The 27,056-nt window shown below is 44.5% G+C and overlaps 1 protein-coding gene and 1 long non-coding RNA gene across 13 annotated transcripts in view; one reads left to right on the top strand and one right to left on the bottom strand.

The window, feature by feature from the left end:
* Positions 1-27,056, top strand: part of TRIM66 (tripartite motif containing 66) — a 70,367-nt gene that overhangs the window by 7,298 nt on the left and 36,013 nt on the right. For 4 of the 12 annotated variants that reach the window (XM_054438420.2, XM_054438419.2, XM_063671954.1 and 1 more), the window contains exons 3-7: positions 2,980-3,117; positions 3,268-3,580; positions 23,453-23,556; positions 25,471-25,618; positions 26,810-26,942. In XM_054438420.2, coding sequence (XP_054294395.2) covers positions 3,091-3,117; positions 3,268-3,580; positions 23,453-23,556; positions 25,471-25,618; positions 26,810-26,942 — 725 coding nt within the window. In that variant the 5' untranslated portion in view covers positions 2,980-3,090. Of the gene's footprint in view, positions 1-516; positions 595-1,654; positions 3,118-3,267; positions 3,581-11,536; positions 12,224-16,446; positions 16,478-16,530; positions 17,176-23,452; positions 23,557-25,470; positions 25,619-26,809; positions 26,943-27,056 lie in introns of those variants that run through there. The other 8 variants (XM_054438417.2, XM_063671956.1, XM_063671957.1 and 5 more) reach the window with 8 other exon arrangements.
* Positions 11,840-16,353, bottom strand: LOC129007473 (uncharacterized). Its single transcript, XR_008492333.1, has 3 exons — positions 15,832-16,353; positions 15,332-15,422; positions 11,840-13,660 (listed from the first exon to the last, which is right to left on the bottom strand). It is a non-coding gene; the product is annotated as an uncharacterized LOC129007473 (long non-coding RNA).

Genomic DNA, 27,056 nt, shown 5'->3' on the forward strand with positions numbered 1-27,056 from the left:
AAAAAAAGAATAACTGGCAGACAAACTGTGGTTATTCAGGCTTGGGAATTTGTCAGATATTTTCTCAAAAGTGAAATGACAGTATTTGTTGCCAGTGATAAAATTCAAGCGTTCAAGCAAAAGTTAGAATTCTGGTAGTTTTTGCTGCCTCCATGAGTTTGGCAGCTTCTCAATGCTTAAAGAAATTTCTGATGAGATTCAAGGTGATTCTAAAGAATGTGATTTTTTGTTATTGTGTAATGAAATGTGTCAATATTTGGAACATCTGCATAAGTCATTGAACTGGTATTTTCCAAATGACCAATGCTTGGTGTTAAAAAGCTGTGCCTGGGGAAAAGACTAGTTCAAAGAGCAAGATCAGCAGATTTTAATATAACAGAATAAGAGAAGTTTGGTTCAGAGTCTGCCTTATAAATAACATTTAAGAAACTACTACCACTGTTGAATTTTGGTGTGGTATCAAAGAATATCCACAATTACCTGATAAGGCTATTAAAGTACTCCTATCTTTTCCAGCTGTATGTCTGTGTGAGACTGGATTTTCCTCATATACTATAAACAAAACAACATATAACAGATTGACTGCAGAAGCAGGTATGGGAGTCCAGCCGTCTTCTATTAAGCCAGACGTTAAAGAGTTTGGCACATATGAGAAACAATGTGACTCTTCTCATTAAATTAATTTTTTCGAAAGTAGTTAATTTTTTTTTTAGGCTGGGTGCAGTGGCTCACGCCTATAATCCCAGCACTTCGGGAGGCCAAAGTGGAGGATCACTTGAGTCCAGGAGTTTGAGACCAGCTTGGGCTACATAGCAAGACCTGGTCTCTACAAAAATAAAAATGAAAATAAAATAGTTGGGTGTGGTGGCACATGCCTATAGTGCTAGCTGCCTAGGAGGCTGAAGCAAGAAGTTTGTTTGAGCTCAGAAGTTTGAGGCTGCAGTGAACTTCGCATGACTGCCCTCCAGTCTAGGCAACAGAGCAAGACCCTGTCTCAAAAAATAAATAAATAAATAAATGGAAAAAAGGAAATAGTTATTTTTTCCAAAAAGTATGTTATTCGTGTTAACATATAACAAGTTTATTATTTTATGAAAATTAATGTTTTAAAATTTTCTCAGCTTTAACTTCTAATGTGGTAAATAGCAATAGATATAACTCACATAAATGAACTCTCTTTGGGGTCTTCAATAAGTAAACATATGTAAAGGAGTTCCCAATACCAAAAAGTTTGAGAACTACTGGCCCAGTGAAATAAACTCAGGCATACTTGAACCTTCTAATAGAGACTGTCCTCATCTCTAATCATGCTGCTGCTATGGCTGTTTTCTGCTAAATAATTCCCAGAAAGAATTAGAAGTGCAAGTCTATCTATAGCTTTATGTAGTGGCATCTTTCTGGACCCCAGGCAACCTGGCCTCTCCCAGCCCCATCACCCTTCTTCCTTCCTGAAGGCTTGGCTCCTAAAGACTTCAGACTGGAGTGAAATTTTTCTCAAACTTGTATAACTACCGAGACCCAGATTTGAATTAAATGATTTGTATTTTGTTTCTTAAATAAGTACAAATATAAAACTAGGTACAACTTCCTTTGGCTTTTAGCTCTTATACAACTATAAAACCGAATATAGTTTACAAATTGTAAAAAACTACAAAGCCATCAAATTAATAATATTAATTTCACATGTATGTGATTTTTTCTAAACTAAACTATCATTATGACTGAAATGTGGTGCTCACTCTTGTACCTAAGTTCAGCAAACATATGCCACAATGATGATGGCTCAATTTTCCCACTTCCTTTCTCTGTTCCAAGTACTGTAAAACGCATCATTTTGTGCCACAATGTTGTTTAGACTTCAAGTGGCAAGAATACATTATTTGTGTATTAAGTCTGCCCCTCTCTCAGCTCATTAACCTGAGACAAGTAATACTGCCTGGTGTGAACTAAATCCTAGACTCTTAACACTACTCCCAAAATCATATTGTGGTAGATATGTAGATAATCCAGACTATACTTTTTAAAACTTTATTATCACAATGAAACACTAATTTTAAAAAATTAGTGGACAGAACTTATGAAAATATGTGTGTGGACCTCAGCTTGAGAACATTTCACTAATTAAGAGTGTGGGCCGGGCACGGTGGCTCACGCCTGTAATCCCAGCACTTTGGGAGGCCGAGGCGGGTGGATCACGAGGTCAGGAGATCAAGACCACGGTGAAACCCCATCTCTACTAAAAATACAAAAAAAATTAGCCGGGGCGGTGGTGGGCGCCTGTGGTCCCAGCTACTCAGGAGGCTGAGGCAGGAGAATGGCGTGAACCTGGGAGGCGGAGCTTGCAGTGAGCAGAGATCATGCCACTGCACTCCAGCCTGGGCAACAGAGCAAGACTCCGTCTTAAAAAAAAAAAAAAAAAAAAAGCGTGGGCCAGGTGTGGTGGCTCACGCTTGTAATCCTAGCACTTTGGGAGGCCAAGGCAGGCAGATCACTTGAGCCCAGGAGTTTGAGACCAGCCTGGGCAACATGGTGAAACTCTGTCTACTAAAAATACAAAAAATTAGCCGCATGTGGTGGCATGCACCTGTCATCCCAGTTACCCGTGAGGCTGAGGTGGGATGAGGTGGGAGGATCACCTGAGCCTAGGGAGGTCAAGGCTGCAGTGAGCTGTGATTGTGCCACTGCACTCCAGCCTGGGCCACAGAGTGAGACCCTGTCTCAAAAAAAAAAAAAGAAGAAGAAAAAAAAGAGAGAGAGACTGGAGTCCAGAATCAGACTGACCTGGATTTGAATTTGGACTCTGCCATCTGTCTTTGTGCATGACCCAACCTCTCCTAAGCCTGTTTCCTCAGCCTGTCCCTCTTGGTTCTATTTAATTTGTAAAAGTGTCTCAACCCCTTTGAAATACAGTATGTAAAGTGCCTGTCATAAACTTGTCAATAATGCAATTTTCTTCCTTTTTCCAAAATTGAAACTTAGGTCAAGCTTGTCTACCAATAAGGAGAGGCACAGGTATGGGACACTTTTGAAGGGTTTGTTCGCCTTCAAACAAACAGCAGGCACCTCCAGGCTTTATTTTCCACGGCAGAGATGGCTAGACTCTCTTTTTGGTCCCAGGTGAGGAACTGAGGCTGAGGCATGAGCCTCCAGCTCTGGGGAGGAACATGGCCTGGACTTTTGAGGCCTTGTTCTCCGAGGCCTCTCTGGGCTAAGATTTTTTTTCTGCTCAAAATAAATAGATCACTCTGCTTTGTGCTTCACTTACAGGGAGTGGAGCTGGCTCGCTCTACACGCTGCTTCCCACCTGAGGATATCAGTGGAAAAGCCCCAGTCCTGGGCACAGGCATGGCTGTGGACGTGGGCATGAGCTTTATGGGGCTGCCATTAGCTGGCCAGAAACACTGCCCTAAGAGTGGACAGATGGAGGCCGTGGTAATGACCTGCTCATTGTGCCGTCAGGACCTGCTAGGTGTGGGCTCCCATCTCCTATCCTGCCAGCATTTGCTCTGTAAGGACTGCTTCCAGGGCTTGATACAGGAGCTAGGGCAGATTGCCAAGGCTCATGAGACTGTTGCAGATGGTAAGTACAAAGGCACCACAAGTTCACCTCCCAGTACATAACAGGTCTCTTCCTGTTTCACAGGAACTGAATTTCGGGTGTAGAAAGAATCAGAATTTAAATGCCCAAGGGACACTCATTGCCGAAAGCAATCTTTGGGGGAATCTGTGAGACAGAGTGAATCCTCCTGATGCCTAATATATCTGTTTTGTAAGCTGGAACTTTTCATGTTTGGGATTTCCTTAAATTGGTGGCAGACTAAGAAGCCTGGGAAGGTTTTGATTCAAAGTTTGGCTGCCTCCCCAGACGTAGAGGATGTGTTCTGACTCACTAAAACTCCAAGGCAGAGAGAGAATGGCTGGCTTCCTAGGGTTAGTCAGGAACAGATTTTGAATAGAATCACACTGACTAGTGAACTATTCAGTATTTAAGCTGCTGCCCAGCAGGGAGGAGCCTGTGTCTTCCTCCAGAATGTCAGGTTTCCTAGGAGACGGTCTCGTTGGGAACTGTGCAGTCACTGGAGACGGGAACCGGGTCCCTTCATTTTATTATTCTAGCACAGGACATGTCACAGAGGTACAGTGAATATCCATTGAATGAAATTATGCAGTGAGAAAGTCAAATAAGTTGGCAACACTTAGAAATATCGTTGTTGATCTTTTCTGTTTGTTTTGTTCTCTGCAGTATTTCCCAAGTGATTTGAAGCACAAATCTAGGCTCTCTGTGAGGCATTATAGCACTGGTTAAAAATGGGGACTTCAAAGTGCTGGGATTACAGGCGTGAGCCATCGCACCCGGCCCACACTCTTAATTAGTGAAATGTTCTCAAGCTGAGGTCCACACACATATTTTCATGAGTCCTGTCCAATAATTTTTTAAAATTAGTGTTTCATTGTGATAATAAAGTTTTAAAAACTATAGTCTGGATTATCTACATATTTAAGCCCTCTGAACCCATGGGCAAGCTACCTTGCCTCTCAGAGTCTGCTGAGAGTTTGGAGTACAGGAGAGATATGATCTATTTTGATTTTTTTACATTAATATATGATTTTTAAACATAAACTTAGTTTTTCCTCAATCTTAATTAACAAATCTTACTTTATAAGTGGTATAAATTTTAACAATGCCATTTAAAGGGCCTTTGATTAATATGCGAACTTAGTTACAAATTTTGTTAATATTGGCTTTTATAAGATAAAATGTAATTTATTTTCTTTGTAAGTACTCCAATTATCTAGCAAATAGGCATTCTTGATTACTTAAAGAACTCTTGAAAATCCAGTGAGTTAAATTTATAAATATGGTGAATCATAAATATATCTTGAAAGTTCCAGCATTATAGAAAACCAAATACTTAATGTTCTCACTTATAAGTGGAAGCTAAAGATTGAGTACATGTGGACACAAAGATGGGATCAGCAGATACTGGGACGTACTCAAACGTGGAGGGTGGGAGGAGAGTGAGGGTCAAAAAACTGCCTATCAGGCCTGGTGCGGTGGCTCACGTCTATAATCCCAGCACTTTGGGAGGCCGAGGCAGGCGAATCATCTGAGGTCAGGAGTTCGAGACCAGCCTGGGCAACATGGTGAAACCCTATCTCTAATAAAAATACAAAAATTAGCTGGGCATGGTGGCGCGTGCCTATAGTCCCAGCTACTCGGGAGGCTGAGGCATGAGAATCACTTGAATCCAGGAGGCGGAAGTTGCAGTGAGCCAAGATCACACCACTGCATGCCAGCCTGGGTGACAGAGTGAGACTCTGTCTCAAAAAAAATAGAAAATAAAAACAAAACAAGACAAAACAAAAAACTACCCATCAGGTACTGTGATTATTACCTGGGTGATGAAATAATCTGTACACCAAACCCCCACGACACACAATGTACCTATATAACAAACCTAAATATGTACCCCTGAACCTAAAATAAAACTTAAAAGAAATAAATGAGGTGGTCAGGTTTGGTTCAATTCCAGTGCCTAAGGGCAGAGGAGAGGGCTGATTACTGTGTTAGTCCCTCAGGCTTAATGCGATGTTACTTAACAATCTCTGACCCTGGCCCCACAGCCCCTGGACAGACCTGAGGCCTGAGTGATAGGTGGCTGCCATTGAGCGCTGTGAATAAAATCCCAAAAGGAGTTTTGGTTTTTTTTTTTGAGACAAGGTCTCGCTCTGTCTCCCAGGCTGGAGTGTGGTGGTGCGATCTCGGCTCACTGCAGCCTCTGCCTCCTGGGTTCAAGCGATGCTCCTGTGTCAGCCTCTCAAATAGCTGGGACTACAGCATGTGCCACCACATCCAGCTAATTTTTGTATTTTTAGTACAAAATACTAAATGTTGGCCAGGCTGATTTTGAACTCCTGACCTCAAGTGACTTGCCTGCCTCGGCCTCCCAAAGTGCTGGGATTACAGGCGTGAGCCACTGCACCTGGCCCTAAAGGAGTTTTATTAAAATCATGTTGGACAATGAGGATGCAAGGTATTGGGTACCATTGATTTCAGCAGTATTGACAGTATGAAGGATGGTGCCTGTGACTTTACCATAATTCTTCAGTAATGGTAAATAGCACTGTTGGTATTAGCAGCAATAGGAGATGGCGGTCTCAATGCATCAACACAAGGCAGTCTATGCTTTGGACCAAATGATATTGGGCCTCTGCAGCAGTAGTGGCACCTTATGTCAGCTTTGGTGATGGTGCCGTTCATGACTATAAAGATAAAGCCACAATTCTTTTCTGCCACCCATCCCACCAAGAGGTGAAGTCTATTTGTTTCCCTTGAATCTGTATTGTTCCTCTGACTTACTTTAACCACTGGAATGTGGCAGAAATGTTACTGTGTAACTTCAAAGGCTGGGCCTCAGGAGATCTGCAATGTCTAAGTTTGCTGGTTGGAATATGCCATCTTGGGACTGGGCGCGGTGGCTCACGCCTGTAATCCCAGCACTTTGGGAGGCCGAGGTGGGCGGATTACCTGAGCTCAGGAGTTCAAGACCAGCCTGGGCAACATGGTAAAACCCCGTCTCTACTAAAATACAAAAAGTTGGCTGGGCGTGACAGCGTGCACCTGTAATCCCAGCCACTCCAGAGGCTGAGGCAGGAGAATGGCGTGAACCCGGGAGGCGGAGCTTGCAGTGAGCCGAGATGGAGCCACTGCACTCCAGCCTGGGCGACAGAGCGAGACTCCGTCTCAAAAAAAAAAAAAAAAAGAAAGAAAAGGAATATGCCATCTTGGAATCCAATCTCCATGCTATGAGCCAGCCCAAGCAGTCACATGGAGAGTAGAACTGAGGTTTCTGCCTGACAACCAGTACCAGTTGCCAGCCATGAGTGAGGCTGTTTTGGACTGGGCCATCCCAGTATCCCAGATGACATCCCTGAAGCAGAACTACTCAGTCAACCCATGGAATCATTGAAAGTAATAAACTTCTGATGTTTTAAGCCATGAAAAAAAAAAAGTTCCAGCATTGTTGGGTTAATATCTAGAATATATAAAGAACTCCTACAACTCAACAATAAAAAAAAAAAACCTGATTTTAAAATGGGCAAAAGACTTGAATATACATTTCCTCAATGATGAAGTACAAATAACCAATAAGCCCAAGAAAAAATGCTCAACATCACTAATCACTAGGGAAATGCAAATCAAAACCATGATGAGAAACCACCTCAAGCCCGTTAGGATGGCTATCGAACAAACCAAAAAAAATCCCAGAAAATAATAGATGTTGACAAGAACGTAGAGAAATTGGAATATTTGTGCACTGTTGGAGGGAATATAATACAGTGTGGCTGCTGTGGAAAATATGGTAGTTCCTCAGAGAACTGAAAATCAGATTATCATATGATCCAGCAATTCCACTTCTGGATATATGCTTAAAAGAATTTAAAGTAGGGACTTGAAGAGATATTTGTACACCCATGTTTCTAGCAGCATTATTTGCAATAGCCAAAAGGTAGAAGTAACCCAAGTGTTAATCAACAGATGAATGGATAAACAAAATGTAGTATATACATATAATGGAATATTATTCAGCCTTAATAAGGAAGGAAGTTCTGACACATGCTACAACATGGATGAAGCTTTAGGACATTATGCTAAATGAGGTAAGCCTGTCATAAAAGGGCAAGTACTGTATGATTCTGGTTACATGAGATATTTAGAGTAGTCAGCTTCATAGAGATAGAAACTAGAAAGGTGATTTATAGGGGCTGGGGGAATGGGGAGTTGTTATTTGATGGGTACAGAGTTTCAGTTTGCCCATTTTTTAATGGGGTTGTCATTGCTATTGTTGAACTGTGGAAATTTCTTACACATTCTGGATACCAACCTCTTATTAGATATATGATTTGCAAATATTTTCTTCCATTCTGTGAGTTGCTTTTTCATTCTGTTGATAGTGTCCTGGGATGCACAAAGTTTTAAATTTTCATGAAGTCCAACTTATCTATGTTTTTTGTTGTTGTTGTCTGTGCTTTTGGTGTCACATTCAAGAAATCATTGCCAAATCCAATGTCATAAATATTTTCCCCTTTGTTTTCTTCTAGGAGTTTTATAGTTTTAGCTCTTAAGTTCAGGTCTTTGATCTCATTTAAGGTTTTTAACGTGAACGAATTATGCATGTGTCAAGGCTGTGTTTGACTCTAAAAGGAGAACATTAAATTGATATTAATGGTCTGGGTGCTGTGGTGGCTCACGCCTGTAATCCCAGCACTTTGAGAGGCCAAGGCAGGTGGATCACCTGAGGTCAGGAGAAGACCAGCCTGGTTAACATGGCGAAACCCTGTCTCTACTAAAAATACAAAAAAAAGTTGCCGAGTGTGGTGGCAGGTACCAGTGGTGGCAGGCATCAGCTACTCCGGAGGCTCAGGCAGGAGAACCACTTGAACCTAGGAAGTGGAGGTTGCAGTGAGCTGAGATCGCGCCACTGCACTCCAGCCTGGGCGACAGAGTGAGACTCCATCCCTGTCTATGTGTATGACAATTACCTGAATCATAGTATTTGTTGCCAAGTTATTCTAATTGCAATGAAGAATAAAAACAAAAGCTTTGGTGTCAGTATATTTGGCCATCTGAGTGTCATTCCTGATCTGCCTGCCATTACTAGTTGTGTAATTTAGGCAAGTTACTTCATCTCTCTGCCCAAGAGGTTTTTTTTTCTGTAAAATGGGGTTAATGGTGATAGTTACTAACTCATAGGACTGTTGTGAAGATTAAATGAGGACATATACATAAAGCCTTCTGTACTATGCCTCGTTTATAGAAAGAAGGTAAGAAAGGTAAAAAACAAAAAGTGCTGTTATTTAGAACTTGAGAAGATGTAAAATAGGGGGAAAAAGCCTGTTAGATGGAAACATGCTGAATTTGGAACCAAAGAGTCAATTTCTCATATAATATGTATAATATGTGGCATCTTATATTCTTTTTTTTTTTTCTGAGATGGAGTTTTGCTCTTGTTGCCCAGGCTGGAGTGTAATGGTGCGATCTTGGCTCACTGGAACCTCTGCCTCCTGGGTTCAAGCGATTCTCCCCTCTCAGCCTCCCGAGTAGCTAGAATTACAGGTGCCCACCACCATGCCCAGCTAATTTTTTTGTATTTTTAGTAGAGACGGGGTTTCGCCATATTGGCCAGGCTGGTCTCAAACTCCTGACCTCTGGTGATCTGCCCACCTCAGCCTCCCAAAGTACCGAGATTACAGGAGTGAGCCACTGCGCCCGGCTTCTTATATTCTTTAGTAGGTCTTACGGTCTGGCTGGGTCATGGTTACCTTTCACATTTGCATTTATGGGTAAAAAGTTGAATAAACTTCCTCTTTTTTTATTTTTTTGAGACGGAGTCTCACTCTGTCACCCAGGCTGGAGTGCAGTGGCGAGATCTTGGCTCACTGCAAGCTCGCCTCCTGGGTTCACGCCATTCTCCTGCCTCAGCCTCCTGAGTATCTGGGACTACGGGCACCCACCACCATGCCCGGCTAATTTTTTGTATTTTTAGTAGAGACAGGGTTTCACCGTATTAGCCAGGATGGTCTCGATCTCCTGATCTGCCTGCCTCGGCCTCCCAAAGTGCTGGGATTACAGGCATGAGCCACCGCGCCCGGCCTAACTTCCTCTTTCTTACTTGGAACTATTAGGACCCTATGTGTTGTGGTATTTGTTGGTTTGTATGTCTATCTCTCCCCCATGGATATTTATTGACTACTATGTACCAGGCTGTATGGCATTTAGAGTACAGAGATGAAAAGACAGAGCCCTTGACTTCAAAGAGCTCATAGTCTAATGAATGACAGCCAAATAAACAGGTGATAATAATACAGTGAAGACAAGATTGTTTAAAGTTCAAGCAAAGAATCAATAACTCAGGTAAGTTCTCCATGTGCTAGGACTGGCAGATATCAGTTGCCCACTGAATATTTTCTGAAGGGTCAAAAGAATGGCTCCCAAATCAGCTATCTGATGAAAGGCAGAGCTGTCACCTGTCTCTGGCTAGCCTAGTGAAATACCCAATACCTGAACTTAGATTTCTGGTCTGTAGTTTGAGAAGCCATGTTTGGAGAGAGTTTTTAGTGCAGTCACTTTGTCCAGCAGAGTAGGAACACAGGCTTTCTGGAAAGTTTATCCTCTTTCTGTGAATCTGGGCAGAAATCTGTTTTTTTTTTTTTGTTTGTTTTGTTTTTTTTTTTTAAAGTAAAATGTGGGAGCCGGTAGAGGGATGGCAGGGGAGGCGGATAGAGGCTGAGGAATAAACAAGTTCCTAGCTTCAATGCCTCCAACCAGATGGAGCCACACTGCATGGGGCTGAGTTCATTTCTATAAACCTGTTTCTTCCTACTTGCTGGGCAGAGCCTAGCAGTTGCTATGTTGAATGGAAGAGGGGCTGTGCCTGGGCTCAGGGTTTGTCCAGCTGGTTTTCAACTCTGATTCTTCAACAGAGCCTCCCCAGGGCTCTACTCCTGCTCTGGGGCTTGGAACTGCGGGGATGGCATGAGGTAGGCATCTTCTCATTCAACCAGACGGTGCCTTTCATGTCTGTAACCCCGCAGCCCAACACAGAACATGATACAGGAGAGGAGGTCTTAAGTGAATATTTATTGAATAAATGACTTAATCAGTAAAGCCTGGGTAGAAGGCTTTTTTCACTTGTGATCTGTCCCTTTTTGTTCTGCAAGTGGGAGGTACAAAATGCATTTATCCAGCACTTACTGGTTGGCAGACACTGTACAGGCATTATCTTTTGTAAACTTCACAGCAGCCTTATAAAGTAGGTATTAGTATTCCCATTTTATAGATGGAAAATATGAGGATTGGGATATTTGTAGACTAAGGTTAACAACTACTGCCTGGTAAGGTCAAATTCAGTTCACCTGTCTTCAAAGCTTGCGATCGACATTGTAGCACTTTGCTCAGGGGGAGAGTCCACACTCACTTAGAATACCAAACTGATGAGGAGATTCCATGGAGAATCTTTGAAGAAAGAACAAATCCTGCAGCCTGAGCCAGCAAATATAAATATTTTTTAATTAAAAAAATTTTAACTGACAGGTAAAACTATATGTATTTACAGTGTACAACATGATGTTTTGAAGTATAGATACATTGCAGAATGACTAAATCTAGCCAGTTAACATACACAACACCTCACATAGTTATCATTTTGGTGGTGAGATCACTTTACATCCACTCTCTTGGCATCTTTCAAGAATACAATATATTATTAACCATACTTATCATGCTGTACAACGGATCTCTTGAACTGACTCCTGCTATCTAACTTGGATTTTGTATTCTTTCACCAACATCTCCCTAACTACCCTTGCCCCCTGCCAACCACTCTAGCCCCTGGTAGCCGCTCTTTTACTCTCTGCTTTTATGAGATCAGTTTTTTTGGATTCTACATGAGTGAGCTTATACAGTATTTGTCTTTCTGTGCCTGGCTTATTTCACTTACAATGTGCTGTAAGTACAACCATGTTGTCACAAATGACAGGTTTTCCTTTTTTTTAATGGTTGAATAGTATTGTGTTTATATATCACATTTTCTTTATCCATTCATCAGTAGACACTTAGGTTGATTCCCTGTCCTGGCTATTGTGAATAATACAGCAATGAACATGGGAGTGCAGGTATGTCTCTGACATGCTGATTTCATTTTCTTTGGAAATACAGTGGTCCCCTCCCCCCGCATCCAAGGTTTTGCCTTTCAAGTTTTTAGTTACTCACAGCCTGAAAATATTAAGAGATTTTGTGGGGGGCAGGGGGAAGAGAGAGAGAGCGAGACAGTAGAGGCTGCATTCATGTTGCTTTTATTACAGTATATTCTTATAATTGTTCTATTTTATTATTAGTTATTGTTAATCTCCTACTGTGCCTAATTTAAAAATTAAACTTTATCATAGGTATGTATGCTTAGGAAAAATATAGTATATATAGGGTTTGGTACTATCCACTGTTTCAGGCATCTTGGAATGTATCCCCCATGAATAAGGGGGGGACTATTGTATACTCAGTATTTGAATTGCTGGATCAAGTGCAAATCTTTAATTAATACAGCCACAGCCTAGTTGAGATTCTCCCCAGCAACTAGGAAGATGGGTCTGCGTCACCTCTCAGGTACTGAGGAGACCAGCTGGGCAAGATCTTCAAAAGCTAATGATGGGGACCAGAGCAAAGGTAGGAGTGTGGTGAGAATACAGTGGCTTAGCCATGCAGTGGGATGGCTGGGTACACAAATGCTAGCTATTGGAATTAGATTTTCTCAGCCAATGAGAATATCTACGTGGGGCTATTTGCTTTTTTGGCTAATTAAAAATGGTCCCAGGTCAAATTCTATCTGGAAAGTTGGCCATTGAGTACCAAAATGATACCTTAAGTAAATGTAGCAAGCTCTGAAGGGAGCTAACATCCCTGAAACTGACTCTTACCATATGCTGGCTCTGTCTTCAAGGTTCTCAGAGTTGCTGTGGTTTTATTTGTCATTTTAGGAAAGGGAAGAGGGAATTAATTGGATATTTCCTTCCCCATGTGAGGAAAAGGAACATTACTTATTGTTTCTCTTCAAATCAATTAAAAAACAAATCATGGCTGGAAGACTTTGATACTGAGATGCAGATTTCAGAATCTACTTGTTTAGTATCTTATTTTTCTCATTTTCAAAGTTGGGGATGCAGCTGGAAGTCACAGACCCTAGAGCTCACCTGGACACTAGCACTAATTGACTGGGCAATCCTAGGCCCTTTCTGGCTTTCAGGGCTAGACATAATGAGATTTAAGAACACCAAAGAACTACCATAGCCCCATGCTTCTTGAAGCTAGTGAAGGGTGACAGCATCCCCCGAACACTATTAATGCTGAAAGGAGGAGCAATCACGGTCCCTCGGTGGGCAGGCCTTGAGACTTTAGGAATATCCAGAGAGAGGGAACTGATGCAAGATGCTACAACCTTAGAGTCAAAGAGGGAAATGACACTTATCTTAATGAGCAGCTCAGCTGGAGGTGTTCTAATGGTCTTGGGTGGGAATGGGAGGCTGGGGGTGAGATCTCAGCTATAGGAGCCTGGGAGGTGGGTGACTACTCTTTGCTCATTCCAGGTGCTGCAGTGTGTCCAGCCTTGTGAGGTCTGTTGTGAGCAGTGACTCAAGTCTCCCAGGTGAAGGGCAGGCTGCTGAGCTGGGTGTGCAGCAGGTGCAGAAGCTGGAGCCCGGAGCCCTATCAGTGGAGTGGCTTTTTAGTTCATGAACAGTTTCCTCACCTTAATTGGCTCTCTAGGGCCCTGGGAGTAGCACTGGCACCCCAGAACAGGACCTGTTACTGGGAGAGCAATTCCCCCGGTAATGGAAAGGAAGCAGGCTGTGTTTTGGGGGAGGTGCTTGCTGCTGCCAGTGCTGCTTGGAAGGCTATAGCTAGAACAGATTTGCTGAGGGACGGAGCTCGAGATGGCTGTGATTGATGGATGGGATCTTTGAGGGGCCTCTTGTCTGCTGGAACTTTCTGATTTAAGGGGGAGCAGTTAGGGTTGAGTGCTGTGGAGGCCAGAAGGCAGGGAAGGCCCTTAATCTCCAACCCCTCCTGCATAGATGAAGCATCAGGAGTCCAGGAAGGGCTAGGATCCTGCTGAAAAACACACAATCAGTCACTTGCAGAGCAAGGAAAAAAATCCAGCTCCCTTGCCTGACAGTCCAGGGCTTTCCTGGGCTTGAGGGCCAGTAGAAACTACAGACCCAGAATAGGATGCTGCCCTTGGTTCACCAGCTGACTCTCTGTCTCCAGGCCTAGCTGGAAAAGGGATCAGTGGCTTTGCGTGGAGTGTGTCAGTGTATCAGTTTTTGGGTTGACTCTTAAGGTTTGGGATGAAAAGAGACAGGTGCTACCTCGGTCAGTGAGGGTCTATCAAATGAAATGAGCCCAGACTCATCCTACCTGTACTTTTTGCATTATACTGTGGGTACTTTCTTGGCACAGAAAGCCTGTTTCACAGCCAGGTGGTTCCTAGGAGCATGGGCTCTGAAGGCTGTGGATCATGCATCCATCTCCAGCCCCAGCCAGTCACCTAGCTTTCATAGCCAGATTCTGACTCTTGGCTCAGGCCGGCTGTTTGGCTCTTCCTCACAGTCCCTGGATATCTGCCTGACCTCAGTTTATTCCCTATTCTTTCCTACAGTGATATTTTTCCTGACCTCACTTCACTTATTGCCACTGTGATTATGCTTCCAAATCCTCTAGCTTTGACCCTGATCACTCCCTCTGACTCCGGGACTGCACTTCTAGCTGCCTAAAGGCTTCCAATTGCTTGCAGTTTAGAACAGACACTTAGCATGGCCTCCAAGTCTTTTCTTAATCTGGTCCCAAACTAATGTTATAGCTTTATCTCCTGTCATTTCTCTATATGTTCTAGCCTTACAAGACTTTCCAAAGAGACCTCACACTTTCATATCTGTAATTCTCCATTTATGATGTTCCTTCCTCCTGAAATGCCTTTTCTTGCTTGAAACATCCTACACAAACTTGAAGGTCCAGCTCAGATGTGACCCAGTTATCAGAACTAGAGTTCGCAAAGATGGACGTGGGCTTGGAACAAGCAAAATCCCCATAATCAGAATTAAACTCCAAAGGGTGAGGCTAGCACAATTTAAGGAGCTGTTGCTTTAGACCAGATGTCATAAACTTTCTACACAAGGCTAGATAGTAAATATTTTAGGCTTCGTGGGTCATATAGTCTATGTTACAACTACTCAGCTCTACCATTGTAGCAGAAGAGCAGAAGGCAGCTATAGACAACATGGAAATAAATGGGCATTACTGTATTCTTTATTTACAAGAACAGGCAGTCTATGGTTTTCTGACCCCTGTTTTAGGTTCTGTCTGGGGAAATTGGGTGGTTTGAATCTGTAGGTGACACCAAGTAGGAATAGTTGTGCAGGAACCAGGCAGAGTCAGAAAAATGTGCAAGGGACTCCCAGGTAGGGAATAGTGTTAGGATGAGGCACATGGAGGGGAGGGGAAGGCAAATATTAGAAACAGGAGGGAGTTAATTTTGGCTGGAGTATGGGATGCTTGAAGGAGAGAAGTGGGGATTCCGTTCAGAAAGGAAATTTAGGGCCAAATTGTGAAGGATCTTGATTAAGCTATTCTGTGGACAGTGGGGAGCCATTGAAGGTTTTTGATCAGTGGAATATGGTCACATATCCTGAGGTCAGGAGTTCAAGACCAGCCTGGGCAACATAGTAAGGCCCTGTCTCTACAAAAAATAGAAAATAAAAAATAAATTAGCTGGTTGCACACCTGTAGTCCCAGCTGCTTGGGAGGCCGAGGCAGGAGGATCACTTGAGCCCAGGAGGCTGAGGCTGCAGTGAGCCATGATCATGCCACCACACTGTCTCAAAACAAACAAAGACAAACAAACAAGAAAAAACAAATTCATGCTGGCCCAGGGAGAAGAACGATTGGAGGAGACAGGACTGGATACAGGAAGACCTGCTGGACAACTGCAGCTGTCCAGGCCATTGGTTCCTGATTGCTGGGCCTTGAACCAGTGCTGGTCTGAATGCCTGAGAATTGTTTGTGATGCTTGCTAAAAATACAGATTCCCAGTGCCACACCCACACACAAGAGATTTGGGTTTGGTAGATTCAGGATTTCTAACAAGCTCTCCAGATTTGGGCATTACTGGTCCAGGCAAGGCAGAATGAGGCCTGATATTAAGAGGGCAAGGATGCCAGAGAAAGGAAGGCATAGATAACATGAGATTTGGCCACTGCTCTCTTCTTCCTCCTGTTACCTACCTCTGTTCATGACAGCCCCTCCGCTTGACTCCTTGTTCTTCACACACCACCACTAGCCCCAACATCCTAATTTGCTTGTGTCCTGTCAGTTCTCTTTGAAATGAGTCTTCTTTTGCTTTTTTCCATTTTTACCCTCATTTAGGGTCCCATTAATGCTCAACTACCCTGACCTCCCTGTGTCCAGTCCATCAAGATAATCATAAAGCCCAGCTCAGTCACTCTCCAGAAGCTTTTTGGGCTGCCTTTTATTTTAGGATGAAGGTCAAGCTCCTGAGCTTAGCATTCAGGTCCCTTCAGGAGCTTACTCTCCTGCCAGTCTTTCCAAGCACATCCCTGCCACTCCCCCTCATCTGGTTGCTCTGTGCTTTTGAAATTATGCTGTACTTGTAGTCTTGCCCCATCCTAGTGTCTCCTCCAGTCAACCCTGTTCATCCTTCCCTTTTCCCCTCCCTGCTTGTGTGTGACTGGATCTTCCTGGTGGGTAGAGTTAGCTGCCAAGGGAGACCTCCCAGGACCTTTGTGCATCATAAATGTATGTCTTCTCCATCCCAAGTCCTAATCCTCTGCTTGTGACGGACAATTGGTCACCATGGCAACTGACTGTGACGTCACAGGATAAGGACTTCAGGTGAAGTGGCAGGAGCAGGTGAGTATGTAGGAGACAGATTTCAATGTCTGTTGAAGGCCCCCCCACACCCTCCTTCAGTGTCGGGGGCATGGAGGGATATCTTGGGCTCCTGCTGTTTTTTAAAATGATGCGGTGAGAGTGTGTGCCTGGCATCTGCGTGCTGCAGCAGTGTGGGGCTGACAGAGTGTGTCAACTTGAGCTCTGGCTGTGCAGGCACCGCTGCTGCGTGAGCCTGTTATTCCATTCTGGATTGCTATTTTGATACCCAGATTGCATCATTCTTCCTACGTATAAACAGGGGGTCCCCAGGGCCCTGCAGCTACTCACTTCACCACCAACACTGTTGTTGTGATGAGCTCTATTTAAATGAACTGCCGGATTGGGGCAGGTTCCAGCCACACATGAGCACTGTCATTGTGGGGAACATGGAGGGCTGAAGGATTTTTGGATGGAGTCCTAAAAGGCTGGGAGTGCTGTCTCCCGAGCTGTGTAGAGGGCGACAGAGCTAGTTCCTGAAAGTTGAAAATGTCGTTGTCTTCCTTCTGAGCTTCTATTCCAAGGCACCCAGAGGATTAGGAAGGAGATGCAGCTAGGAAGAGAGTCGCCTCTTTGAGGTCTCCCTCTTGCTGTTCAGTTTGGGAAAATTGCTGCAGAGCCTTCGAGATAAACAGAAACAGGAGGAGTCAACCAAGCTCTTTCTTGCAGGAGTATCTCAGGTGAGCTAGAGAAATGCAGCCCTGGCTGAGGATGCATCAGAGAAAGGAGAGGATCCAGGCTGCTCCCCTTACCCTTTCCAGTATCCACTCCCTGAGGCTTAGGCCTTGCAGCCCGGCTGGCTGCAGCATGCAGGGTGGGTGTTCCTGGGCGCTTGGTAAGCAGCATCCTCTGGGACCTGTGGTGGTGTCACCTGTTGCTCCTCTGACTTCTCTCCCAGGTGTTGCTCTAATCACGGCAGCAGGGCCACAGATAAGCCTGCTGGCAGCTGGGGCAGAAGCAGCAGTCAGTTTAGGGGTGACTTGGACAAAAATTTGTCTTTCTAGCAGGGTCTGGGTATTTGGGGATTGGGTGCAACATGTTTCTTGAAGGTGGTGCTGCTCTGAGTGGTGGGTTGGAGGAAGCCTTCAGGGGCTGTGTGGTGGGGGCCTTAGCTGGTGCTCAGTAGAGTGGGGCTGCCCGGGGGTGGGAGGGCAGAACTGTTAGTGAGGATGTCCAGCCTGCCAGAGGATACAACTAGAGTGTTTTTTCTCTTTGCTTAGTGTCTGACAGAGGCATAGGGAGGTAGAGCATCTTACCTGTGGCTACAGAGGTAATCAGGGACTGCTTAGTGGTTCATGGTATCACCTATGTTATACAAGGGCCATGTGATTTTAGCTAAGTTCCTCCCTGTCTCAGGGCCTCCATGTCATCATCTGTGTGGTGGGGAATTGGCTGGATGAACAGTGAAGCTCTGTCCAGCTTTGGGTCTACGGGTTGGAACTAGCAGAGGAGCATCAGGCTCCTCCAGTGGATGCTATTGCTCTGTTGGGATCAGAGCTCGGACCCCAGCTTCAAGTTGCCTGGAGCCCTGGACAAGAGCTGTGGAATGAAGGCTTCCTAACCCTCAGAGGATTGCTTAGCATTGGCCTCAAGCTTATGCAACGAATGTGTCCTCACTTGGTGGCCTAAGCTGACCCGATACCAGCTTTCTGAGACCTCTTTGGGATTTCTCTCCTCCCCTACCTCCCTGGTGTCCGTGTTGCCTTGGCCCTGCTGTTCATGTCTGAAAGGTAGACTACCCAGTGTGGGCCCCACTTCCTTGCTGCCTCACTAAGTCCTAGGCTCAGCACATGTTCTAGGTCCCAGCAGCGGTCCTTGTAGTGCCATACCTCAGGCTACAGTCTAGGCCTGCTCATGGGTCCTGCAGTTGAGCTGGGAGTCTGGCTCCCAGCTCAGTGCCAATCCCCGGGTACAGGGATATCAGGTCACTACCTGTCTGTTGGGAATCTGCCCTTTTCTCTGCCAGAGGGGAACTACATCACAGCTGAATTCAGAGTCTTTCTTAACTTCTTAAAGTCTCTTTTTAAAGCGGGGTGAGCCTGCCTTTCTCAGCTGCGTGATACAGGAGACAGCTATCAGGCTCAGCCACAGGGGAAGGGGATGCTCTCTCTAAGGTCCTGGGTCTCAAACTTGGCTGTACATTGTATTCGCCTGGGGAATTTTTTACACATGTAAAGTGCCTGGTTCAGAGAGTGGTGGTGTACAGATGAAAATTTGTCCCACACCTCTTAAGGACCAGAAGTGTTTGCACTTGTGACAGATGGACTAAATGTCCTTCGCTTTCAGAGCTGCTCTCCTAGGCTCCTAAGTTCTCAGGAACACCTGTGGTGTCTGTGACTTCCTCATTCTGGAGGCAGAAGCCCCACATCTCCTGGGGATAATCATGTGGACTTGGGGCCCTGTCTCTATATTTCTCAGAATCAGTGTTCTTGTATGTGAAATACAAGAGTAGGGCTGTCGTTTGAATGATAATTAGCTGAATAAAATAGAAAAAAGCAGGATATCTAAATAATATTTCATGTGCAATGCGATTTAAATATGTATTTATAACTAAATTAATATTAAATATTGTTAAGTAGATGTTTGGTTATACACAGCTCTAAGAGTTGATATATTCCTTGTCTAAAGTAAAACTTTGTTTTGATATCCTCATTAAAAGATGGAGAATCTCTTTAAAAATAATAAAAAGTCAAGGTTGACACAGCTTGATGGGGTTAGGGACCTTGTGAGGGAAGAGAAGAATTTCTGGACAAAGGTGTTGTGACACAAAGGGAGTGCATGTCCTTTGGGTCCACTCTGGGGCCCGCAGCCTCCCTGGGACAGTGCCTGCACCACTGTGATGGTTCTCCATCTCTGCTCTTTGCTGCACAGCCCCTCTTAGAGGGCTAATCTCTTAAATCCAGGCTTCCTTTCAACTACAAGCTTGTTCACTGACTTTCTGACAAGGATGATAGCCAGGGTGCCATTTGGCTCTCTGTTCCTTCCTATCTTGCCCAAGAGAATATTTCTTTTTTTTTTTATTTTTATTTATTTTTATTTTTATTTTTATTTATTTATTTTTTTTTGGAGACAGAGTCTCACTCTGTCGCCCAGGCTGGAGTGCAGTGGCATAATCTCGGCTCACTGCAAGCTCCGCCTCCTAGCTTCAAGCAATTCTCCTGCCTTGGCCTCCCGAGGCTGGGATTACAGGGTGCCCACCACCACGCCTGGCTAATTTTTGTATTTTTAGTAGAGGCTGGGTTTTGCTATGTTGGCCAAGCTGGTCTCAAACTCCTGACCTCAGCTGATCCTCCCACCTTGGCATTCCAAAATGTTGGGATTACAGGCATGAGCCACCGTGCCTGGCCTCCAGGAGAAAAAAAACGTCTGGCTGCTGTAGGCAGAGTAAATGGGTTGGATAATTTGTACTCCCCTGCATTCCTATTCCCTCATTTTAATGGTGTAGAAAGTAAGGTTGAGTGAAAGGGGGTGACTTACCCAAGGTTACATAGTTAGATACTGCCAGCCCTGGGCCTAGAACTCATATTTTTCAATTAAAAGCTTTTCACAAGCCCCACACCTCTGCTTTCCTTATAAAACTGCACTGGCTTTTTTTCCAGAAAACTTTCAGGTGGCTTCTTACAACTTTCAGTGCTGTGAGTGCAAGGAGTACACTTGGAACACACAAACTCCTGAAAAATGCAGTCCTCTGCCAGGCATGGTGGCTCACGCCTGTAATCCCAGTGCTTTGGGAGGCTGAGGTGGGTGGATCACTGGAGGTCAGGAGTTTGAGATCAGCCTGCCCAACATGGTGAAACCCTGTCTCTACTAAAAATACAAAAATAGCCAGGCATAGTGGCAGGTGCCTGTAATCCCAGCTACTCAGGAGGCTGAGGCAGGGTAATTGCTTGAACCCAGGAGGCGGAGGTTGCAGTGAGCCGAGATTGTGCCACTGCAGTCCACCCTGGGTGACAGAGCAAGACTCCATGTCAAAAAAAAAAAAAAAAGAAAAAGAAAAAAGAAATGCAGTCCTCATTTACCATCATCAACTAGATTCTTAGAAACTGTGATTTTAAGCAAAACAGAGTACAGCAGTTCCTTAAGTAAACATCCTTTTGTTATAACGTTGATGAAAAAAACTGGTTTCATTATATGTCATCATACTTAAAGTTGCTGTTTCCAAGAACCTATCAGTGATGTTAAGTGAGGACTTACTCTATAATTGTTCAATCTACTAAAAACCAGGTAATATCCTTTAATACCAACTGTGGTTTATTTTTGTGTGAAGACATATGAACAGGTATTTAAAATGCAATGTGATATTTGTTGTACTGGAAGGATATTCAGGGTGCTGCGGGAACCCAGAAGAGGGACTAATTAATTCATCCTGGGGGAAATTAACCCTGCTGCTCAAAGGTGGAACATTTGAACAGGTATGAAAGGATGAATAGGAGTTTATCTGAAAAGGAGAGGGGCAAGAAAGAGTATTTCAGGAAGAGGAAACAGCATTTTTCACAGACACAGAGTCATGCAAAAGTTTGGTGTATTCAAGAGATAGCAGAGATGTTGGGCATGGCAAAAACACAGGTTGTATGGCAGGCAAAGCTAAAGATGAGATTAGAGAGAGATAAGGTCAATTTGCAAGGGGCGTTGAATGCCAAGCTGAGGACTTTGGCTTTAAGGCCAAGGGAGCAGAGGATGTGTGATGAGGCCTTGTTTGACCTATTCAGTTCTTTTTTTCATTCTGCTTATGAGGCCATGTTACAATGACTGATGTTTGGGCATCTGGTACCAGGGAAGTCTTGTGTAAGTCGTTTTCAACAATTAGAGCAGCATTTCTGTCTTGCGGTAGGTGAGGAGGTCACCTCAGGGTGAGCCAAGTGGAAGGGAGGGACAGTAGCCTTATTCCCCTGGATGATGTCACCTGTGGAGAGCATCCTTCTCCACCTCTGGCCATTGTTCTTGACAGGCAGGAGAATATGCAGGACATTCCAGATGCAGTCCTGTCATTAACACCCATGGCTCTGCAAAAACTCAGAAAGTTTTTCTTTTCTTTTCTTTTCTTTCTTTCTTTTTTTTTTTTTTTTTGGTGGGGTGAGGGAGTATTAAACTATTATTTTTCATGATTTTGTGGATCTCTATTTTCCTGGGATGTATCAGTTAGCTTTTACTGCATAACAAGCCACCTCTAAACTTGGTGGTTAAAACAACTAAACTTTATTTATTTTATGATTCTACAGTTTGGCTGTTTGGGCTGGGATTCTCTGGGTAGTTCTTCTGGTTTGGCCTGGGCTTAGCTAATTATGACTGTGTTCACTCTTGCATCTGTGTTCAGCTAGTGGGTTAATTGGGGCTGGCTGGTCTATGATGGCCTCAGGTGGGATGCCTGAGACAACTGAGATCTCTCTCTGCATGATCTCTCATCTTCCAGCAATCTCAATGCCAGGTTAGATTTTTCACATGGCACTCTTAGAGTTCTAAGAACAAGAGCAGAATTATATAAAGCCACCAAGGTCTTGGCTTGGAGAAATTGTTGTCACTTTTGCTGCATTCTGTTGGCCAAAGAAAGTCACAAGGTGAGCTTAGATTCAAAGGGTGAAGGGTCCTACCTCTTTTAAAAATTAAAAACTCATCACTGACCTGAAGCTCGTGGAGAGTCTTACCTTTTAATGGTAGGATTGCAAGGGTATGGATGCAGGGAGAGGAAGAATTTGTGGCCGTTTTTTGAATCTACCACTCAAACTAACTTTCATCACCAGAGAGAGTTGATAATTGAGTTTATTGCATTACTGTGAATAGGATATGAAGAATCTTTTGAACTCCAAAGTTGACATTCATGGAGGACCATGTGATTTCTGAAGTTTTATCTAATTTAATCTGCACAGCAACCCTTATTTTCCCTATTTTACATATGAAGAAACTGGGGTACAGAGCAATTAAGTGAGATTAAGTGTTTTGCCCAGGGTCATTGGCTGGTAAGCCTGGTATTTGGATTTACATTTGTCTGACTATAAGTCTGGAACAACTGCCATCATATCATTCTTTCGTATTTTGAAGAGATGAGACAGAGGAGATTGTAGCGGTACTGCTGCATTCACTGCCATAGCCAACCCCTTTCCAGATCACTCTCATCCCTGGACACAGGTACCTTGCCCTACTCCAGAGGCTCGTTTTCTTGTTCCTAGTAGGTTGACTGCTCTTGCGGTGGGCCGGCAGAATCACTGTGGTCTCCAGGGTGGGAGTCTTTTGCTGCTTTTATAGTCCAGAAGCCCACTATGCTGAAGAATATGTTAGAGACTGATGTATTTCTCTGGGGAGAGATTGTAGCTCAAGCTGTTCATAGGTAAAATATACATATATATGATGCATCTAACATGGACTATAGGGAGAGAGCCCTCCAAAAGACCTCTGAGCCTCAGAGGCAGACTGACTGGTATATGCCGTACTAAGAGAAAAATACCTCCTTGATGAGCAGGCAGGGAGGCCTTGCCTTTCTCTGACTAAAGCCTTCTGGAGGCTGTAGCTTCGAGATCTTCCAAGTCATCCTGCTACGTGGTAACCTTAATGACCTGGAACTGTGCCCTGGACTAAACTGACTCTGGATCTTGGCTAGTGATGGGAGCTGTGCTCTCAGGGATGTGGAATGAGGAATGGGAGCAGCAAGAAGGCACCTGATCGTCAGAACCAAAGCAGGGTTGGGCCTGTAGTAGCATGGTTTATGGGGCGGGGAGGAAGGTAGGACCAGGTAAAGACAAGAATGTGAGGAGACCAGATGGTCTGTAGGGAAGGCCCCAATGGGATGGTCATGTTCAGGGTACCCACATACTAAATGCAGGCTATGGCATCAAGTGTAGCTCATTTTGGCAGACATGGGTATTGCTACGTATCTTGGTGTTGTGTATTAGAAAGCCTTATGTCCAGGCCTTAGATAAAATCAGCCATGTTGCCCTGACTCTGCTATCTTTCTTTCTTGCACAGAGCTTATCTCCTGTCCTGGGTGTAAACAAGTATATCTTACCGGGGATGTAACTGAACATTTTTTTCTGCATTGTGTTCCTACTGAGCAACCCAAGATGGCCAGGGTAAGTCAGGACAAGGAAAGAAGCAGCTGATCTTTTTCAGAAATCTGTAAGGCCCCTGTCGTAAGTCTGTCTATCCATCCATCACTCCATCATCTGATTTGTTACTTCTCCATCAGTTTTCCTAATCATCCATCCATCCATCTAGAAGAAAATAAAAATGCATGAGTTGGGGGAAGCAATGAGGGGGTTTTCTATTAAGTGGAAATTACTGACTTTTTTTGTGTCAATCCCTTTAGCAGAAGGTGAACGTAAGTTAAGATATATTAAGAGTTGCTTACTGTCTATGTAATTATTTTTATGTCTCTTACAGCTCTTACTGAAAAATACCAGTACTGGGCTTTTGTTTTATTTTTTTATCATCCTGAGTTGAAATTCATGTACCAGCCTGGATTAAATGGGTTTATTAATCTTGCCTGTATTTAACAACTATCACCTTTTTCCTGAATTTCTTAAATTTTTTATCACTTATTGGCCGACAGCCCTTCTGTTCCTCTTTCCACTAGGGTATCTTTCCACTAGGGTAAATTAGTAAATTAGTAATTTACTAATTTACTTACTTGTTCCTGTGTCTGATTTGTGTTGAATGTCTCACATGTGCCAGGCCCTGTGCTGGATATTAGGGAGATCGACCCATATACTCTACATTCAAGGAATTCATAGTTTAATTAGTAGAACTTTCAGAATTCACATCAGTTTGGTGGCCTCTGTGATTCAGGCACAGATAGGCCAACTTTTCCAAATCTCCCCTTCTCTTGATGTTTTATAATAGCCCTGGCAAGATATTTGCTTATGAAATGAATGAACATTTGGACTAGGAGAGGCCTAGGTACCCTCAGATAGGGCAGAGCCCAGGTGTGGGAGCACAACTCTGAACGCTGGTCTGTACTTGCCCTTTCTTGGTTGCGTTTGACCATCTTGCTGTGTACTCCCATATGTGGGCTTTCTCCTCTCTGAAGCACATTGAATTTTCTGCTTTTGCCAGTGCTTTCCCTCTGTTACAACATTTTCCTCCCTTATCTGCCTGGTGAACCTACTTGTCATTCAGTATCCAGCTCAAATGTTTCCTTTTTGTAAAACCTTTCCTAGCCACTCCTAGACTGAGTTCCAGGAAGGCTTCCTTTGCTTCCTTAGCATATGTTGCATCCTTTTTATTACAGCATTACTCAGTTAATGCGTACCATCCTGTGTGCTGTGGATAGCGTGAGATCAGATCCTTGGCTTACGCATCTGGGTATCCTTAGCTTCAGCACAGGACTTGTGTGAACAGCCCCTGAGACAGCTGCTGCTGCTGCTCCTCCTCCTCCTCCCTCCCTCCCTCCCTCCTTCCCTTCCTCCTTTTCCTTCTTCTCCTTCCCCTCCTCCTCCTCTCCTCCTCCTCCTCCTTCTTCTTCTTCCTTCTCCTTTTCTTTCTTCCTCCTCCTCCTTTTTTGAGACAGGGTCTTCCTCTGTTGCCCAGGCTGGAGTGTAGTGGTACGATCTTGGCTCACTGCAGCCTTGACCTCCTGAGCTCAAGCGATCTTCCCACCTCAGTCTCCCTAGTAGCTGGGACTACAGGCATGTGCCACCACTCCCGGCTAATTTTTGTATTTTTTGTAGAGATGGGGTCTCACTATGTTGCCCAGGCTTGTCTGAAACTCCTGGGCTCAAGCAGTCCTCCTGCCTTGGCCTCCCAAAGTACTGGGGTTACAGGTGTGAGCCACCATACCTGACATAGCCACTGTTCTTTTGGTCACAAAGGATGCTTCCTTCCACAAGCCCTGGCATGTTACTCCCAGACAGCTCTGCATAATAGATTACACTGCAAACTGGTGGAGGAATAGGCATGCAGGACCCCTGTCTTTAGAGCATTTGCCACTTGTGGAGGCAGACCCAAATGAGGATAACATCAGTAACTCCAGAACTCTGTGCTTCCAGAACTGCTCTGAGTGCAAGGAGAAGAGGGCAGCACATATCCTCTGCACCTACTGCAATCGCTGGCTGTGCAGCTCTTGTACAGAGGAACACCGACACAGCCCTGTCCCCGGGGGCCCATTCTTTCCTCGGGCCCAGAAGGGATCTCCAGGTACCAATCCCACCTCTCCCTGCCCACTCCCATGCCCTAAAGCAGGGCTGAACCCTAAGATCCCTGGAGAGTAGCTCTCCCATCTTGTTTTCTTGCTGGCGGAGAAGGTAGGGACAATTTCAGAGCCTTTCCCAAAGGAAGTCTCTTTCAGAGTCAAAGGGGTGACTCACTCTCGTCCCTCCCTGTTGAGGGTGGGGGTGGGTGAGTGTGGATGAAATGGTATAGGGAGGAAAGTGTTGAATTATTGTGGAAGCTAGCTGAGCTCCCTGCCTTTCCCCTCTAGAGTAATCATGCCACCCTTCTGATTTATTTACTTGATTAACTTAGTCTGGATTAGGGCTTGTTTGTTTGTCTATCCAGCACCATCTGTTTTATTTTATTTTTATTTTTATTATTTTTTTGAGATGGAGTCTCACTCTGTCACCCAGGCTGGGGTCCAGTGGCATGATCTCGGCTCACTGCAACCTCCACCTCCTGGGTTCAAGCGATTCTCCTGCTTCAGCCTCCCAAGTAGCTGGGATTACAGGCATGCGCCACCACGCCCAGCTAATGTTTGTATTTTTAGTAGAGATGGGGTTTTGCCATGTTGGCCAGGCTGGTCTTGAACCCCTGACCTCAGGTGATCCGCCCGTCTTGGCCTCCCAAAGTGCTGGGATTACAGGCGTGAGCCACTGCACCCAGCCACCATCTGTTTTAAATGACAATCTTCTTGAAAGTCTTTTCTCAAGGCCCTTGAATTGTGAGAGGGGTTCTACATCTGTCAAATCCACAGGAACCAGAGTTCATGATCCATGTGATCTAGCCTGGAGCCTGGCAAGGCTGGATAGCTGGTTTTAGCTCCATTAAAAACAGAATCCTGATTAATGAACAGGTTGAGGTTAATTGTGAAGGATTCATTATTTTGCAGGAGATCTATGTGGAGTAGTAGCAAGCGCCTTCCTCAGCCTCTGGCAGGTAGTGGGATGCTTGGGCTTGATGGTGTGCTATTTCTGGACAACTGGGCAAATCCAGCCAAGCTCAGCCCAAAATCCTCCTTGTGCCCCTGGAGAGTCATCTCCTGTTTATACCACTTCCCCCGAGCTCTGTATTTCTGCAGTGTCCTCTGAAGGCTGAGGGCTGTGCAGCAAAGCTTAACTGAGAGGTTTGTCTACCTGAGCAAGAGAAGCCCACTTTCTCTGTCTTCTCTGGCAGGAGTGAATGATGGTCCCGGAGACTTCACCTTGTATTGTCCTCTACACACACAGGAAGTACTCAAGCTATTCTGTGAGACATGTGATATGCTCACTTGCCATAGCTGCCTAATGGTGGAACACAAAGAACACAGGTGGGGCTGACAGACTGCCTGAAATGGGCTGGGGAGGGCTCTGGATTTCTTACTTGTGAGAGCTCTGGGACTCCCCGTGCATCAAAATCTTCTCCCTGCCCAAGCCAACCTGCA

Source organism: Pongo pygmaeus, chromosome 9 (assembly GCF_028885625.2).
Source record: "Pongo pygmaeus isolate AG05252 chromosome 9, NHGRI_mPonPyg2-v2.0_pri, whole genome shotgun sequence".
NCBI lineage: Eukaryota > Metazoa > Chordata > Mammalia > Primates > Hominidae > Pongo > Pongo pygmaeus.